Source organism: Physeter macrocephalus, chromosome 13, assembly GCF_002837175.3.
Source record: "Physeter macrocephalus isolate SW-GA chromosome 13, ASM283717v5, whole genome shotgun sequence".
NCBI lineage: Eukaryota > Metazoa > Chordata > Mammalia > Artiodactyla > Physeteridae > Physeter > Physeter macrocephalus.
This window is the reverse complement of record NC_041226.1, coordinates 87071847-87089884: the sequence shown is the minus strand read 5'-3', so window position 1 is coordinate 87089884 and position 18038 is coordinate 87071847. Positions and strand designations below refer to the sequence as shown.

The 18038-nt window shown below is 53.8% G+C and overlaps 1 protein-coding gene across 1 annotated transcript in view; it reads left to right on the top strand.

The window, feature by feature from the left end:
• Nucleotides 1-6658: 6658 nt before the first annotated feature.
• The window catches only part of ASS1 (argininosuccinate synthase 1), a 26206-nt gene continuing 14826 nt past the window's right edge, over nucleotides 6659-18038 (top strand). Inside the window, exons 1-6 of the mRNA XM_028497383.2 lie at nucleotides 6659-6781; nucleotides 7689-7813; nucleotides 13664-13773; nucleotides 15710-15778; nucleotides 17445-17633; nucleotides 17826-17928. Of these exons, the coding sequence (XP_028353184.1) occupies nucleotides 6741-6781; nucleotides 7689-7813; nucleotides 13664-13773; nucleotides 15710-15778; nucleotides 17445-17633; nucleotides 17826-17928 (637 nt within the window). The 5' untranslated portion in view covers nucleotides 6659-6740. The remainder of the gene's footprint in view (nucleotides 6782-7688; nucleotides 7814-13663; nucleotides 13774-15709; nucleotides 15779-17444; nucleotides 17634-17825; nucleotides 17929-18038) is intronic.

Here is an 18038-nt window from a genome sequence, read left to right as displayed (position 1 = left end):
AAAAAAAAAAAAAAAAAAAAAAAGATTCAAAAACTCATCAATAATCTTTGCTATCATCAAGCATCCTGTCAGTGTTCAAACTTCCGATTGCTCATAAAGATGGTATTTCTTTTTTGCTTAAAAAAAAAACCCCAGGATCCAAGTAAAGTCTACATGTTATGATTGATTACATCCTCTGTGTGTCTTTTAACTCAAAGTTCCCGTCTCTCTTTTTTTTTTTTTGCTTAAAAACAAACTTTATTGAGATAGAATTAGTCTGGAAATGCAAGGTTGGTTCAACACCTGAAAATCAAGCAATGTAATTTACCACATTTACAGAATAAAGAGAAAATCATATCATCTCAACAGATGCAGAAAAAAACATTTGACAGGGGCTTCCCTGGTGGCGCAGTGGTTGAGAATCTGCCTGCCAATGCCGCGGACACGGGTTTGAGCCCTGGTCTGGGAAGATCCCATGTGCCGCGGAGCAACTGGGCCCGTGAGCCACAATTCCTGAGCCTGCGCTCCGCAACAGGAGAGGCCCGCGCACCGCGATGAAGAGTGGCCCCCACTTGCCACAACTAGAGAAAGCCCATGCACAGAAACGAAGACCCAACACAGCCATAAATTAATTAATTAATTAATTAAAAAAAAAAACATTTGACAAAGTTCAGCCCCTACTCATGACAAAAACATAAAAGTGAACTTCTTCACCTGTGAAAAACATCTAATAAAAACCTACAACTAGGGCTTCCCTGGTGGCGCAGTGGTTGAGAGTCCACCTGCCGATGCAGGGGACGCGGGTTCGTGCCCCGGTCCGGGAAGATCCCACATGCCGCGGAGCGGCTGGGCCCGTGAGCCATGGCCGCTGAGCCCGCGCGTCCGGAGCCTGTGCTCTGCAACGGGAGAGGCCGCAACAGTGAGAGGCCCGCGTACCGCAAACAAACAAAACAAACAAACAAACAAAAAAAACCTACAACTAACATCATACTTAATGGTGAAAGACTGAATGAATGATTCTCTAAGATCATGAACAAGCCAAGGATATCCACTCTCACCAATTCTATTCAACATTGTACTGGGGTCCTCACCATTGGAATAAGGCAAGAAAAAAGGCACAAAGATAATACAGGGAAAGAGTAAAACTGTCCCTATTCACAGTCAACATTATTGTCTGTATAGAAACCCCTAAGGTATTTACAAAAATCTACTAGAATTAATCAGCAAATTTAGCAAGTGCAGAAGATAAGGCCAGTAAACAAAAATCAGTTGTGTTTCTATATATTAGCAACAACTGAATGGAAAATAAAATTTAAAATATTATTTACAATAGTATCAAAAAACTTAAAATACTTAGAAATAAATTTAATGAAAGATAAGCAAGACCTGTACACTGAAAACTATAAAACATTGCTTAGACATCTGAGTCAAGATGGATCTTTCGGCACTCCTATTGAAAATGAGGACATTTGTACCACCCATCAGAGATGCCCCACATGCCAGGTCTTCGTCTTCTCTAAATAAAAGACTTGGGCATTTGCCTGAGAATAGGCTTCCACCTGGCAAGTCATCCAAGGTGTCCAATAAATATCCATCTCAAAGCTGGGCTCTGGAGCAGCCATACCTGTGACCCCAAGAAGCCCTATCTCTTCTAGCACAAGAGGTGACCTGTTCACACTGATGCCACAGATCCCAGCCCTTTCCCCTAATAGCCACACATTCTTTCCCAAATGGAACACGTCTACTCTCGCCTAGTCCATTTACAACCCCCAATCACCAGCAGGGACCTTTTTTTTTTAAATTAATTTTTATTGGAGTATAGTTGCTTTACAATGTTGTGTTAGTTTCTGCTGTGCAGCAAAGTGAATCAGCTATACGTATACATACATCCACTCTTTTTTAGATTTCCTTCCCATTTAGGTCACCACAGAGCATTGAGTAGAGTTCCCTGTGCTATTCAGTAGGTTTTCATTAGTTATCTATTTTATACATAGTAGTGTGTATATGTCAATCCCAATCTCCCAATTCATCCCAACTCTCCTTCCCCCCTTGGTAACTATAAGTTTGTTTCTCTACATCTGTGACTCTATTACTGCTTTGCAAATAAGTTCATCTGTACCATTTTTCTAGATTCCACATGTAAGCGATATTATATGATATTTGTTTTCCTCTTTCTGACTTACTTCACTCTGTATGACAATCTCTAGGTCCATCCACATCTCTACAAATGCCACTATTCCATTCCTTTTCATGGTTGAGTAATAGTCCATTGTATATATGTACCACATCTTTATCCATTCCTCTGTCAATAGACATTTAGGTTGCTTCCATGTCCTGGCTATTGTAAATAGTGCTGCAATGAACATCGGGGTGCATGCATCCTTTCAAAGTCTGGTTTTCTCCAGATATATGCTTAGGAGTGGAATTGCTGGGTCATATGGTAGCTCTGTTTTTAGTTTTTTTAAGGACCGCCCCCTCCATAATGTTCTCCATAGTGGCCGTACCAATTTACATTCCCGACAACAGTGTAGGAGGGTTCCCTTTTCTCCACACCTTCTCCAGCATTTATTGTTTGTAGGTTTTTTGATGATGGCCATTCTGACGGGTGTGGGGTGATACTTCATTGTAGTTTTGATTTACAGAAATGTAGATCAATGGAACAGGATAGAAAGTCCAGAGATAAACCCACGCACCTATGGCCAGCTAATCTATGACCAAGGAGGCAAGAATATACAATGGAGAAAAGACAGTCTCTTCAATAAGTGGTGCTGGGAAAACCGGATAGCCACATGTAAAAGAATGAAGTTAGAACACTCCCTGACACCATACGCAAAAATAAACTCAAAATGGATTAAAGACCTAAATGTAAGGCTGGATACTATAAAACTCTTAGAGGAAAATAGAGGCAGAACACTCTTTGACATAAATCACAGCAAGATCTTTTTTGATCCACCGCTAGAGTAATGAAAATAAAAACAAAAATAAACAAATGGGACCTAATTAAACTTAAAAGCTTTTGCACAGCAAAGGAAACCATAAACAAAAGGTAAATACAACCCTCAGACGAGGAGAAAATATTTACAAATGAAGCAACTGACAAGGGACTAATTTCCAAAATATACAAACAGCTCATGCAGCTCAATATCAAAAAAACAAACAACCTAATCAAAAAAAGGGGTGGAAGACCTAAATAGACATTTTTCCCAAGAAGACATACAGATGGCCAACAAACACATGAAAAGATGCTCAGCAGGGACCTTCTGGTTTTTTAAAAAATAAATTTATTTATTTATTTTTATTTTTGGCTGCGTTGGGTCTTTGTTGCTGCGCGCAGGCTTTTCTGTAGTTGCGGCGAGCGGGGCTACTCTTCGTTGCGGTACGCGGGCTTCTCATTGGGTGGCTTCTCTTGTTGCAGAGCATGGGGTCTAGGCACGCAGGCTTCAGTAGTCGTGGCACCCGGCCTCAGTAGTTGTGACTCGTGGGCTCTAGAGCACAGGCTCAGTAGTTGTGGAGCACAGGTTTAGTTGCTCTGCAGCATGTGGGATCTTCTCAGACCAGGGATCGAACCCGTGTCCCCTGCATTAGCAGGCAGATTCTTAACCGCTGTGCCACCAGCGAAGCCCTCAGCGGGGACCTTTGAAACTCTAGCTCTTGTAGCTCTGGGTCCTGCTGGTCTATATCCTTGAAAGATTCTCACCTGTGATTTCATGTCAAATAAGGAGCTGTTTTTTGACACTTGCTACATTTCAACATTATCTCAGAGATACACTTCTGATCTAAAGCACATATGGAATTCACCACAAATGAAGACCATCTCAAGATGTAGACTGACCTGAGTTTCTTTCTCATTGCTCATATAAACAGCAATTAATTCTTTTGAATAAACGGCTTTAAGTTTTGGTATTTTTTAATGTTGGGAAATTTATGAAGATATAAATAAATGGAGAGATATACCATGATCGTGGATTGAAAAACTCAATATTGTTGAGATGTCCATTCTCCCCTAGCTGATATATAGATTTATTGCAATCCCCAATCAAAATCCCAGCAGGCTTTTTATATAAACAGACAAGCTGTTCCTACTATTTGTATGGAAATGCAAAGGACCTGGAATAGCTAAAATAGTTTTGAAACAGAACAAAGTTGGAAGATCTATACTATCTGACTTCGAGCCTTACCCTAAAGCTATAGCAATCAAGATGGTGTGGTATTGGCATTAGGATAAATAAATAGTGGAACAGAAGAGGGAATCCAGAAATCGACCAACACTTACATGGACAATTAATTTTCAACAAAGGTGCCAACACAGTTCAATGGGGAGAGAAAAGTCTCCAACTAATGTTGCTAGAACCATGGGGAACCGATATGGGGAAAAAATGAACCATCCAAGTTCAGTCTCCTGTCACCTTGATCTGTGCCCCCGGGCAACTATCCACCCTGATGCCCAGTGGGCAGGGCCCCTGCTGGCAGTTGGGCCTGTTTTCCTCTCAGGAGAGCTGTGACCTCACTGCTCCTCACGTAACCAGTGCCTATGCATCAGGAAGGGACAGTCCTCTGGGCTGGAGCCATTTCTGCAGCAGGGAGTAAAGGTCCCCACAGCCTGTGGCCCTGGGACTGAGGCTCTGGCTCCTCCACCAATTCAATTTAAGCCTGAGCTAGAGTAGAGGGTTTGGGCTAGAGCTCCAGACCCTGGGTTACATGCTGTATGGCTGTATGGCCTTGGGGAAGATACACCCTCTCTCTGAGCTGCAGGTTCCTGTCTGTAAAATGGGGATGATAATAATAGCGACTTCATACAGGGTAGTCGTGAAAATCAAATGAACGTAAGCATAAAAGAGTGTTTAGTGATAACCGTGAGGGCTGTGGTTATGGCCCAGATCCAACCAGACATCCTAGGGAATGCTGACCTTACCTCTTCTTCCACCCCATGCCCCCCACCCATCCATCCTAGACTGGAGGGGCTCAGCCCTCACCCCACCCTCTTCCTAAGGTCTGGGTAACGGCGAATCTCTCTGGGGCCGCCACCATGACTTTGGGGAGCTTGGGAGAACATTAGGTCTTCCTGCCCCAGGTTCCCTCTCCACTTCCTCTGCAGTAAGTCCAAGGAGGTGGCCCCTCTCCATCCATGCCTTCCCCAACTTTCTCGAAGGGCAGTGACATCTTAGAGGAAGAAACGAGGACAGAGCACAAAGTCAGGGGATGGACACTTAAAGACAGGGCAGAGGGGCTTCCCTGGTGGTCCAGTGGTTAGGACTCCGGGCTTCCACTGCAGGGGGCATGGGTTCGATCCCTGGTCAGTGACCCCTGAGGGCGTGTTGTTTTGTGGCTACTCCTCACTCGCCCGCTGCTAGCGTGGAAGGCCAGGGGCGGCTCTGCGAGGCTCCGAGGTGGCCCAGTGAGTGGGGCTAAGGGGGTTCAGCCACCATCCCAACCTCCCGCGGGAAGGTGACTCAAGTCACCGCAGTCACCCAGCCCCACTGGGCTCACAGGGGCCCCCTTGCCATCACGGCCACTTCTGGGGCTTGGGTGCCAGAGGTTGGGGGGCTCATAGGAAGCTGAGGCTTTGCTTTTAAGTTGGTTTGATGCTTTCTCCCTCCTGAAGGACTCACAGCTAGCCATCTGGCCGAGGTGCTTGAGTGACTGGACGGGAGTGTGGGGAGTGGGACAGGGGGCCGGGGGGCCCAAGGACCAAGAGTGACTAGACCGGCAGCCTTCACCCCTCTCTGCAGAGGCTCCCCTTCTCTGGCTGCTTCTTGGTTGCAGGAAGGGGCCTGGGACAGGGCTGCCTCCTTACCGTAAGCTACACTCCTACGTCTTTTCCATGATGGCCGGATGGCTAACCTGGCAGGGCTGCCTCAGGGCTCCCACCTCCAGGGCGGGTTCAGGGCTGGGAGGATTTGGGAAGCTGCCCTCTGGGGGTCAGTCCTAACCAAGGCGTTGCCTCGGACGGGTTGGGACCAGCTGTTTTACTGCGTTGTGGTTGCAGTGATCGGTGCTTTGGGGGCCTATAAACCAGGCTGGAAAACTTCTGACACAGAAACTTCTGGAGGCCAGACTGGGGACACAACTCCCCGTTTATTTTGTGAACCTCAATTTTCCCTGCTGTTCAATGGGTTAGCAGTGGGCCAGTCTTCTATTCACTATTTACTGGGTGCCCTCGGGAGTTTGGTCAGGTGCCAGGCTCCGGGGAGACAGCCAGGAACCAGCCCTGGACTGAGGGATGAAACCCCGACCTTCTAGGGCCACCTCCACCTCAGTTTTCTCACCAATACAATGGGCTCCGGCTCACGGGGACTAGAGAGGGGGGAAGGGAGGGGCTTTGAGGTCTGTAGAAAGGCCACCACGAGACAAAAATGGGCATGAGACTCACGAGCCTAAGGGACTTTTTTCCACTCCCACGGCGAAGCGCTCGAGCGTTCCCCACGGGCCAGGCGGCAAGTCCGGCAGGAGGGCTTGTCGCCCGGTCAGTCGCGAGGATTCCAGCCACTACCGCGCGCAGGGGAGCCGCCAGCCCCTGCGGCCAGGGCGGGGGAGCGGCCGGGAGGGTGTGTCGGCAGCTGGGCGGGCGGGAGGGAAGGAGGGAAGGGGGAGGGGCGAGGAGGGAGGGAAAGGCCCGGCCGCGACCCCGCGCCGGTGGCCGCGAACGCTGAGCCGCTCCGCGAGGGGGCCGGGCCCGGGGGCGGGGGCGGGGTCTGCCGCTCTCTCCCTCCGACTTGTCCCCGGCCCCGGCCCTGCCCTCTGGCCCGTGCTTATAACCCGGCATGCGCGCCGCAACCAGCCCTGCGCCGCCGCCTGCCTCCCGGTAAGGGGTCCCCTTCCCACGCCCCCAGCCTCGGTCGCCCTCTGCCCGGACCCCACCGAGAACGAGGAGGAGGAGGGGACCGCGCGCCCCGGGCTCGGACCTGGACGGGCGGGCAGGGGGCCGACGCCCGGACTCCTGTTGCTCAAACGCTTGGCGGCCGGATTCCTGGCTCCCTTGGGCCGCGGAGAGGGGGCCGGGGCGCGAGGCCGGGGGTCTGAGGGGCAGGTCGGGTTACTTGTCACCTTTGCGGGCCGAGGTCCTTTCTGGGTTTTCCTTCTCCGATCCAATTTCCCGTTTGCCGCGAGCCCCACAAATGGAGACCTTGGGACCCCGGAGGGTGTGAGGTTCCCGATTCTCTCGGCCCCTCTCTGGCCCTGGTCTCTGTCTCCGCCTCTTTTCCTCCGCTCGCGCCCGCGCCTCGCGCGCCCCCGGGGCTTGGGCATCCCGGCCCCTCCCACAGCCCCAGCCTCAGTTTCCCCCGGGCTCCGGGCGGCCCACGCCGGGGCCCTGGGTGTGGCTGGGCTCCCTCCCCTGCAGGGGGCGTCGGTCGCGCGGCTCTGCCTGCTGAAAGGGCTCTGCGTTCTCTGGCCGGTGGGGCGGGGGCCTCGCCTGGCCGCGGTGCCCGGTTTCCGGCCGGCACTGGCCTGTGGGAGGCACCGCTCGTCAGGAAATGTCAGCCGTCCTGATGCCTGTTGCCTTTGGCCCCTGGGGCGGCCTCGCCCTCCAGGGAAGGAGAGTCTCTGTGAAATGCAGGAAGCTCCTCTCCCATCCCGCCAGGGCTCTTCCTGAGGAGGCCCCGTGACCTGGCCGCCTCAGTGCCGCTCTCTGCAAAGTGGGGCGTCTCCTCCCGAGAGCAGCGCGGTCTGGCTGCACATCCCGGGCAGGAGCAAACCTGTCCTTTCCCCAGGGATGGATCAAATCGGCCCTGGGCTTTGATCCCTCCCCGCCACGCCCAGGCTGGTGACGGAAGGGGGCAGGTTCTGGAGGCCCGCAGACCCCAGCCCGGAAGGCAGGCCACAACTCCACAACTGGGTGAGCCTTCGGGTCAGTCTCCCAGAGTCCTAAGCCTCAGTTTCTCCGTTCGTCATGGCTGGCACAGGCTCAGGGCTCAGGAAACAGTAAGGGGATGTATACTGTTGAGAAGGGTGCCTGGGTCCGTTCACTCCCTGTGTCTGGGGGGTGACTCACCGGGTGCTACCATGCTGGGCGTTCAGAACGGGAGACAGGGTCCCTGCCCTCCTGTCTTAGGTTCTGGTGGGGGAGGGAGACAGTAGAGGCAGAAACAGCCACAAAGGGCATGGGAACTGGATAGGAACTGGAGGAGTCTCCATTCTACACTCCCTCCCCCAACCCATCCCCGTCTCAGAGCCAGGGCAGGGGGTCCTGTCCCAGTGGAGCCACCTGTGCTGTGCGTTATGCTGAGAAGTAATTCTGGCCCTGCTGAGTGCTCGTGAATGAGTGGTGAATGCTTCCGGCTGAGCGCCTAGACCCCAGGCCAGGCACAGGATGGGGTGGAGGGAGGCCCCCACTCAGCACAGTCTGAGCCCCCCTGAGTACCCACAGGTGCCCCCATCAGCTGCCTGCCTCCCCTGGGCTTGTGTGGTCAGTTGGCTCTGACGGTAACCGTTTCCCTGGCCCAGGGCCCCAGGAGCCTGACTTGCGGGGGGGGCCAGGCCCAGACTCACCTGCTGTGCCAGCACTTTCCCATGCCCCATCTCATCTTCCGTCCCGTGGGTCCTGGGAGGGGCAAGCCAAGACAGCCAGATGCCTTCATCCGAAAGCTGAGCGCACAGCCTCTGAAGCGAGCGCCTTTCCTGCGGGCGTCCATGCGGGAGAGAGATAACCTCTGGAATTCAAGGTCTAAGGCTCTGATTTCTGCTGAAACACTTTGGGCAAAGTTGATCTACCAGGTCTTGGCTCCTTCCTGTGGGGCAGACGCCCTCCCCAGACTTGGGATAGGCCAGGCACCCATAGGCATTTCAATATAGTAAACAAATGAATGAACTCAGGCTTTCTTCCATAACCAAATGCTCTGGAAAGGGTTTAAGTGCCTGTCGCTGGGGCCTGGTGAGGTCCCACTTAGTCTTCCTACCTCCTACCTCAGGACATGGAGACCCAATCTTCCTAAGCCAAGGCACTCCCAAAGGACCCCCCCGTACCGTGGGCAGAGGAAGTTTGCTGGAGTGCTGGTGTCCCGAAGAGTGCCTGGCGTTCCTGATTTGAATCTCAGGCCCCAGGAGCTTGAAGCTGAGAGCCAGCTCAGTATGTAGCCTAGAGCACCCCTGCTGCCCTCAGCTTTCTCATCAGACACAGAAATCCTTCCTCTGTGTCTCACCAAGTATGCAGATGAAATGAGCTGAGAGTGTCAGGAAAGTAAATGTTCAGGCTGAATCCTGACACTTTGACCTCCTGGTCAAAGTGTGGATTTGCCCCCGAGCTCTATCAGACACGAATGAGGGTAGCAGAAGGATAAGAGTTGCAGTCCCAAAATGAGCAAACCCCTAAGTCAGGGAGAATTCTATGGCCTTGGTGGAGCTAGGCTTTTTAGAAACTGTAATGAACTCAGCTCGACTGAGTTAGAATGGGAGGGCAGGGGTTCCAGGGGAACATTCGTGTTGCTGCAGCACAGAGAAACAATACTGACTGGTGATGGTTCGTGGAGGATTTTGTCTTCTGGCAGACAAGTAATGGGAGGGGGAGACAGTCTGTGGTCTCCTAGAGACCAGAGAGTGTAGGGCAGAGAGCAGTAAAGAGCAGGTGGTCTGCAGTCAGCCTGGGTTTCTATCCCAGCACTTCCATCCACTAGCTTGAGACCTGGGCAAGTCACTAACTTTTCTGAGCCTCGGGTTCATCATCTGTAAATAGGTGGTAATAACAGTCCTCGCCTTGAAATTATGCACGTGTGGCACTACACATAGTAACTGCTCTTGTCATCCTTCTAGCTTTGACGTTTTAGAGCCGCATGAATTCTCTTAGTGCTGAGCAACTGCCCGGGCTGGCCTGGCACGTTCACTGGGAGCTGGCGGGATGGCTCTGGCGGGGGCACTGGAGAATGCCTGCTGCCTTGCCAGCTAAGGCCAGGCTGGCAGGCATCTTGGCATGAGGCCCTCTTCTTCCCTTCCCAGGTGTCCCTCTTCTGGAGCAGGATGTCTGGGCTGGCTCCGGGAGCTGGGGGCATGAATGTTCTTGGCAGTGGTCATGTGCCTGGGGGCTGGGGCACCTGCCCTGCGCCCTTCATGGAGGGTGGGGTGGCGGCAAGGCTGGGGCTGGGGGAGGCCGAGACTCAGGAGCCCCAGAGCCCCGGGAGTCCAGCCCCCCTGGGCTGGGGGAGGCCGAGTCCTCAGGCAGGAAGCCCGGTGTCCTGGGGTGTCAGAACCAGAAGGGCTTTCAGGCTTTCAGGTTGTTGTGCAGGCGGCGATATTGACGCCTAGAGAGTGAGGGGCTTGCCCAAGGCCAGCCAGGACCCAGTGGTGAGGAGAGTTTGGTGGGCACAGGTGTGGTACCCAGCTCTGGGCTCCTCCTGGAATCTCACGGAATCCACGGTCGCCCTGTGGAGGGATGGGCTGTTCTTGCTCCCGTTTTGCCCGTGAGCAGCTGAAGCTGCTTGAACCCAGGTCTGGAGGACGCAGCCACTGTGCTCTGCCCCGAGTCTCTTCCACTCTCCCTCCCCCAAATTGAGGCCTCAGCTTCCTTTAGTTTTTGCCCCACGTAGTCTGCCGGGACCTCACTGGCTGAGGGAGGAGGGAGCTTCGCCAGGAAGGGCGGGGCAATGCCAGCGTCAGGTTATGTCACTGTCTCGGCCCACCTGCCCAGCTAATCTCTGGACGTGCACACGCAGACTCAAACGCCACGCGCACACCCCCCCCCCCCCCCCCACACACACCCCCGCACTCAGGCACACGCTCCTGGGTGCACCCGTTCCATCACGTTTCTCAGACCCAGAGGCTGAGGCCCTCTGTAGCCGTGCATGCATGGGGCCTGGCAGGCAGGAGGGGCTCACAAGTTTCCGGATGAGGACATGCATGGAATTCCAGACTTGGAGGGGATTGTAACCCTCTCTTTTTATAGGTGAGGAGCTGACTTCCAGGCCGCAGGATCAGCAGCCTTTCTCTGAGTGCCTGCCATGTGCCAGGCGCTGAGAGACGGTCCCTGTCCCCACAGAGCTCACAGTGGGCAGCGGGGGGCACTTAGAATACATTGTGACTGTGCTGTGATGGGCCATACCTCAGGCACAGGGGATCACTGAGGCAGAACAGGGCAGGCCCAGGAGGTCTGTTTCCATGGAGCTGCACCTCCCCCACTCCGGTGCCCCTCCTCTGGCTCCAGGGCCTTTGGGAGGTGGCACAGCAGGGGTGACTCTTGGGCCCACATCGTCTCTCCCTGTCACTCCAGGGTGGCTGAGCCACCCGTGGCTTCCCAGACCGCACCTTGTCCCAGGGATCCCCTTCCTTGCACCTTCAGAGAGGGGAAGCCTCGTACTTAGGAGTCTAGCTGATCTGGGTTTGAATCCTGGCTCTACCACTCACCAGCCAAGCAAGGCCTTGAGCAAGTTCCTTAACCTGAGCCTCAGTTTCCCTGTCTCTAAACTGGGGATAACACAAATGGAGGGCTCAGCTTGTAATGGATACCTGCCTTCATTATCTTGATTGTGGTGATGATTTCCTGGCTGTAGATACATATGCCGAAACTTACTAAATTGTACGCTTTAGAGATAGGCAGTTTATTGCATGTCAGTTATATCTCAATAGAGCTTCACAAATATGCAACATTACACCCCCCACCCGACCACACCACCAGCCCCTTCGCACACGAACACACGGCTGGGAGCACGCACACTGCAGCAGGTCGCTGGACGGGGCTCTGGGGGTCCTGAGTCTCCCCACTCAGCGAGGCTGCCCAAAGGGGAGTCCAGGGGCTGGGTAGGCTGGGTTCATGGCCTCTGGTGTCACCCAGCTGCCTGCATTTGCAGGGTGGTTCGCTGAGCCATCAAGACAGATTCTGGAAGCCCGCAACCCACACCTTCAGCCCCAGGCATTTCCTACCTTGAGTCCTTCCTGCCTCCCTCCCACCTCCTCCCCTCCATCCTGGATGGCCTGTTGCCTGGCTGCGGTTGCCATGGGCATGTCTGCTGGCCCCAGCTGGCCTGGGACAGCCTGGCAGGTGGCCAAATGCCCACTGAAGGGGGGAATTGTGGACATACATCCATCAGAACTGCCCCCAACCTCACTGTTCCTTGAGGTGTTTCCCCTTCCAAGTCCAAAGGGCAGTAAAGACCTGTGAGCCCTGGGACTGGCTGGCAGGTGGCCTGGTGACATGCTGGAGACAGCACATAGGATGTGTTCTTGTCCCTCCGTTGGGCTGGGTTCTACTGCAAAGGTCTGGGTGACCACTTTGCCTCTAAACCTCCAGGCACACGAGAAGCCTTCAGTATACAGGAGCCTGCATCCCTGGGGAGAGGCCCTTCTGGATGAGGACCACATGGATCTGTGCAGTGATGTCCACAGCCTTAGAATAGATATAATAGATTAGAATAGAATAGAATAATAGATTCTATTAAGGACCCTGACTTTGGTCAGTCTCCAGTGCAAATGCTCCCACCAGACACAGCACACACCCAGGAAATGCAGGATGCTGGGGCCATGTCCAAGGAGGCTGGAGACAGATGGACTGGATCCAAGTCTGGCCCTGCCACCTGCTGACCATAGGACCTCAAGCCAGTGACCTCGCCTCTCTGACCCTCGGTCTCCTCTTCAGCAAAGTGGGCGCATAACAGCATCTACTCTCAGGGCCATGTGGAGAGTGCAGGGGAGGCAGGGCCTGATGCAGCCCGAGGGTTCAGGGAGAGCCTTCTGGGTTGAAGGAACAGTGGCTGCAAAGGCAAGGAGTGAGGAAGCCCTGGTGCCTTCTGGAAGCTTCAGTGTAGCTGAAGAAAGGGAGGGATAGCGTGGGACACATCTGTCCTGCTGCAGAAGGACAGATCTACCATCTGTACGTCCTGGTTACCTTCCTCCTCTGGTCCTCAGTTTCCCTCTGCACGTGGGGAAGTTGGTCTCTGAGCTCCTCCCAACCAATCATTTTGGAGCTGAGTTCATTGAGGTGTTTGGGGTCTCTTGTGTTTCCCCTCTCAGAGGTACTTGCTTTTAAAAAGAGCCTGAAGTCCCATTGTGTGAAGGTTCACTGGGGCCCAGGTGGGAGAGGTCCAGGGGGGCATCCTATTCCCTGTAGAGCTGGGAGGCAGCCCTGCATGCTGGGAAGAACCCAGGTTCTGGAGCCGGACACAGACACGTGCTCTGTGACCTCGAGCTGGCCACTGACCTCTCTGAGCCCCAGTCTCTGCTGCCCCGACATGCATGATAGCTCCTACCTCATGCGGTCATAGTCGGGGTGCAGGGTGATCTATACGAGTCCCCCAGGGCCATGCCTCCCTCGCACTGGCCTAGCCTAGCAAGGAGCAGTTCTGGCTGGAGATGCATGGGCTGGCCGAGCCTCAGGGCCATGGCCTCTCCCAAGTCCCCTGATGCTGTGAACCCTTCGCGTCTTGACCTTGACCCTGTCGTCTTCTGTAGCTGGTGGGGAACTGGCTCCAAGACATGCCTCCACCTGCCAGGCCCCAGCGTGGTGTGTGTGGGTCCCCTGAGAGGGTGTCGGGGGTGGAAGGCGTGAGGCTGCCGGAAGGAACAGCTCCTCAGCTGGTCCTGATGTCAGACGAACATCCTGTTTCACACCTTACGGTGGTGGCCTGTCCAGGGGATAAGACTGCCCAAGGCCGAGGTCGGGGCTGGGGGACAGGCCAGAAGGGAGCTGTCGGGAGGGGCTGGCAGACGGGGAGGGGGCAGGGCTGGCTCTGGGTCACTCACATTCTTCCTCGTCTCCTCCCTCCAGACGAGATGTCCGGCAAAGGCTCCGTGGTTCTGGCCTACAGCGGGGGCCTGGACACCTCCTGCATCCTCGTGTGGCTGAAGGAGCAGGGCTATGACGTCATTGCCTACCTGGTGAGGGGGCGCCTGGCATGTGTGTCTTTCTACTGTCGTCCCTGCTGTCCATCCAGCCTGCCCACCTGCCCATTGTCACTCATCCAAGCCCAGCTCCCCCTCTCTAAGCCTGTCTTGAACTGTAGGAAAATGCTTCTAATTTACTGCCTCTTTCTCTTCATCTGTCGAGTGAACACCTTGGAAGTCCCCCAGGTCTGAGATGCCCCCCCAGATCACGGAGGAGGCCGAGTCTCCATGCGAGTAACTGGACGGGGGCACAGGAGTGAGCGTGGCAGAGCTGCTGGGCCAGCCTGCCTGAGAGGGACCAAGGGCTTGGATCTGCTGAAGGCCACGAGAAGGCATACAATCTTCCCCTTTCCCAAAGCCCTCAGTAATTCAGCAAAGAGTGTAGGGTCCTACACTGGCTAAACTAGACGAGCCCTCGGAGATCACCTAATTCTGGGATAGCAGATAGGTCACGGGCCATAGGTTATGTACGACGCCATCCCCCATCCAGGGTCCACAGCAGACATCCCTAGTTAAACCAGCTCAACTTCTGATAAACCTGGACATAACCTCTGAATCTTTCTCCATATGACTGTGCAAATTCTAGAAACCCAGCTTAAACCAAACAAAACCAAAAGTAAACAAAAAAGAAAACCAAACTAATACAGTTCTTCATATAACTGAGAAGGCCAGGGGTATAATGGCTTCAGGCAAGGCTGGATCCAGGTGCTTGTCCAGATCTGCCTCCATCTCTGCTTGGCTTCATTCTTGGCCTCTCCACAGGGCAGGCAAGGCTCACATCATCATACCCAAGTTTTCCCAGAGAAAGGAGAGCTTCCTGCGGAAGGAAGCTTCTTCCTTCCTGACAGAAGGGCCAGGGGGGGACTCTCATTGACTGGCCTGAGTCCCCGCCCACCATGCATTTGTCAGTACGGCTGTGTCTCGGAGGGCTCGTCCCTACGGTGAGCAGGTGACGTGATGTGCTCTCACCCATCCCTGTGGAAAGAGGTCCCAGGAGAGAAGCTTCTCTTTGCAGAGGAAGTGAGGATGGCACTCTGGACAGGAAAAGTTCAGCTGTTGTCAAGAACCGTTTGCTTTGCAGTTGAAGTCAATCTACCATCCGTAACGGTGCTGACCCCGTGTCCCGCAGGTGGGGGAGGGGAGGTGCCTGGCTCACAGTTGCCTGCTGAGAGAGAGCCTGGGGTGTGTGCACCCTGTCATCAGCAGCAGCGCTGGGCCGTCCAGATCCCGGGCTCCCCCCAGGCAGATTTCAAAGCTGAGTGACCCCAGGAAAGCACCTGCAGCTGGACTCTGGGAAGATTCCAGAGTCTGTTAAGCAGAAGCCAGGGCCAACATCTAGGCAGGAGGCCAGAGTGCAGCCAGCAGAAAAAAATGCCCGTGTCTAGATGGGGCCGTCGGAACGGGAGGCTGGGCTCCAGCAGGGGGACAGCTGGGTGCCCGTAGCCCAGGCCTCAGCCTCGAGCCGGCTCAGGCGCCCTGGGACAGTCAAGTCGCTGCACTTGGCTGGGGAAGGGAGCTGAGAGTCGGGCAGCTGCTGACTATCCAACCTTTGTACTGACTTTGGGGGAATTGGGGGAAGAGTTAAACGGGTTCAAGGGAAGCCTTAGACCTCCAAGGCAGTGACAGCAAATGTTGCAACCTAGCAGCCTGGGTGCACAGGGCCAGGCTCGGCCCGTCCTTCAACCAGGTATTAGCTCTGGAGAGTGTTACAGCTTCTCCAGACCCTGGTTCGCGCCCTTTCTCCTTCCTACTCTGACCTCGGGCGATCCAGTGGAAACCACCACCATCTGAGGGCTGTTGTGTGTGAAACGCGCACTCGCCCAGGGCTCACCCCAGGGTAGGGGAGGGGCCCGGGGTGGGGGGGGAACATTCTTCTCAGCTCTTCTTTCTGCCCCTGGGTTGATGGGTCCTCTCTGCTTCTGTTCCTCAGGCCAACATCGGCCAGAAGGAAGACTTTGAGGAAGCCAGGAAGAAGGCGCTGAAGCTTGGGGCTAAAAAGGTACCAAGCGGGAGGCAGGGTTTGGGGCTGGAAATGGGATTTGACCTGGTGGAGGCAGCTGTGGGGGCTCCTGTCCCAGAGCTCCTTGTCTCCTCCATGCCTTCCAGCTGGTCCTCTTGCTTCCGGGAGTGTAAGGTCAATTCCTTCTGCTTTTGGTGTGTAAAGGGCATCATCTTCTGGTCTCCCGCAGCCACTCTTCTACCCAGTCACCTCCCAGCCGACCTCCCCATCCATCTGTCTTTCCTCATCCATCCATCCGCCTGCTCGTCCCTCCCTTATCTCGCTGTCCATTCACACATCCACTCCCTCATCCATCTACCTGTCCATCCCTCCTAGCTCTCTGTCCATCCACCCATCCTTCCATCCATTCAACAGAATCAGTGCATTGATTGAGCATCTAATCATGTGGTGAGCAGGCCCATAAGGTGAACGTGGCCAGCGTGGTCCCTGCTCACACAGGCTAACAGTACAAAAGAAACGCAATATCTGCGAAGCACGATAAAACGCGATAAAACTCACATCAGAAGTATTAGGAAGCTGTCAAGTTCACGGTGTCAGATACAAGTTTTCCATAATTCTAACTTTTACTGGAAAGCTTGAGTTTTATCATTGGCAACAAATTCTCAGTTTTCCTTGAAGTGATAGGGTCACTTCATTCTTATGAAAATGTTGGCCAAAAACCCAAGTCTGCATTGACCCTGTCTTGTCTGTCGGTCCTTTGTTCAAGAACGATGTTCTATGAGAAGAGGGGCTAGTTGAGCTAATAATTCACTTGTGAATGCAGCAGATATGCTTCGTGTATATTTCACATCTTGTACTCGAGTCGAGATATAACAAAAGTTAATCATTTTTTACTGCATTTTCAAGACCACTCTTAAGAGAAATCTGCACTGTGAGAGCAAGGCGTGAGGAACACCATGTCTCTGAGGAGTGTGGTGCCTCTGCCCTGATTTGTGCTAAGGTGCCAGCCCCTTCCCCCATCATCACTTTTGCATATTCAGTGTGAATGTCAACAGAGTGAAAAAGGCAAATATCAACTGAGTATCATAAAAAATGTTTCCAGTCTCCCTGAAAGGGTCTGGGGAACTCTAGGGGGTCTACATTTTGAGAATAATTCCTCTAGATTAGGGTTTCTCAACCTCGACACTATTGACATGCGGCTGGCTGTCCTGTGCATTGTAGGATGTTTAGCAGCATCACTGGCCTTTACCCACTAGAGGCCAGAATGACCCCCACAACCCATCAGTTATGACAACCAAAATTATCTCCAGATATTGCCAGCTGCCACCTGCGGGACAAAATAATCCCTGGCTTTTGTGGATTACATCTAGATTTAGATCTTAGATTTAGATCTTGTTTCATCTCAGGCCCAGAATGCTATGTTGGGAGGGATTTAAGGAGCACATTCAGTTTCACCTGGATGGTATATCAGGATCAATTAGTAATGTCTGCCATGAGTGCAGGAGGGAGAGTAACTGCAGTGTATGTTGGATTGATTTATGATGTCTGCTACAGATGCAGAAGGAAAAGTGGAGGTACAGCTTGCCCTGGGATCCATTAACAGTGTCTGCCTTAGATGCAGGCCACTTGAGGCCCCTGGGACTCTGCTTTCTGACTGCATCCTGTCCCTGCCAAGGCTCCCTCTCATGGGCTCCTCTCCCCATAGGTGTTCATCGAGGATGTCAGCAAGGAGTTTGTGGAGGAGTTCGTCTGGCCCGCCATCCAGTCCAGCGCACTGTACGAGGACCGCTACCTCCTGGGTACCTCTCTCGCCAGGCCCTGCATTGCCCGCAGACAGGTGGAGATCGCCCAGCAGGAGGGAGCCAAGTACGTGTCGCATGGCGCCACAGGAAAGGTGAGGCCAGGATGGACGGCTGGGGGTGGAGAAGGAGGCAGGGGGCCTGCGAGGGGCACACAGGCAGCCAGGCAATGGACGGTCCTCAAGCAGTTGTAGGTTCTCCCCCAGCACAGTCAGGTATGCAGTGGACAGACTGGGCGGTGTAAACACCAGGAACGGATTCTCTCACGGTTCTGGAGGTTTCGGAAGTCCAAAATCAAGGTGTTGGCTGCCATGCTCCCCCTGAAGGTGCTAGGGAAGGGCCGCTTCCGGGCTCTCCCCTGGCTTCGGGTAGCTCAGGTGTCCTTGGCTTGTGGGTGCATCACTCCAGGCCTACATCTTCATGAGGCCGTCTCCTCGGGACATCTTCACATCACCTGCCCTCTGCACGTGTCTGGTTCTGTGTCCAAATTTCTCCTTTTT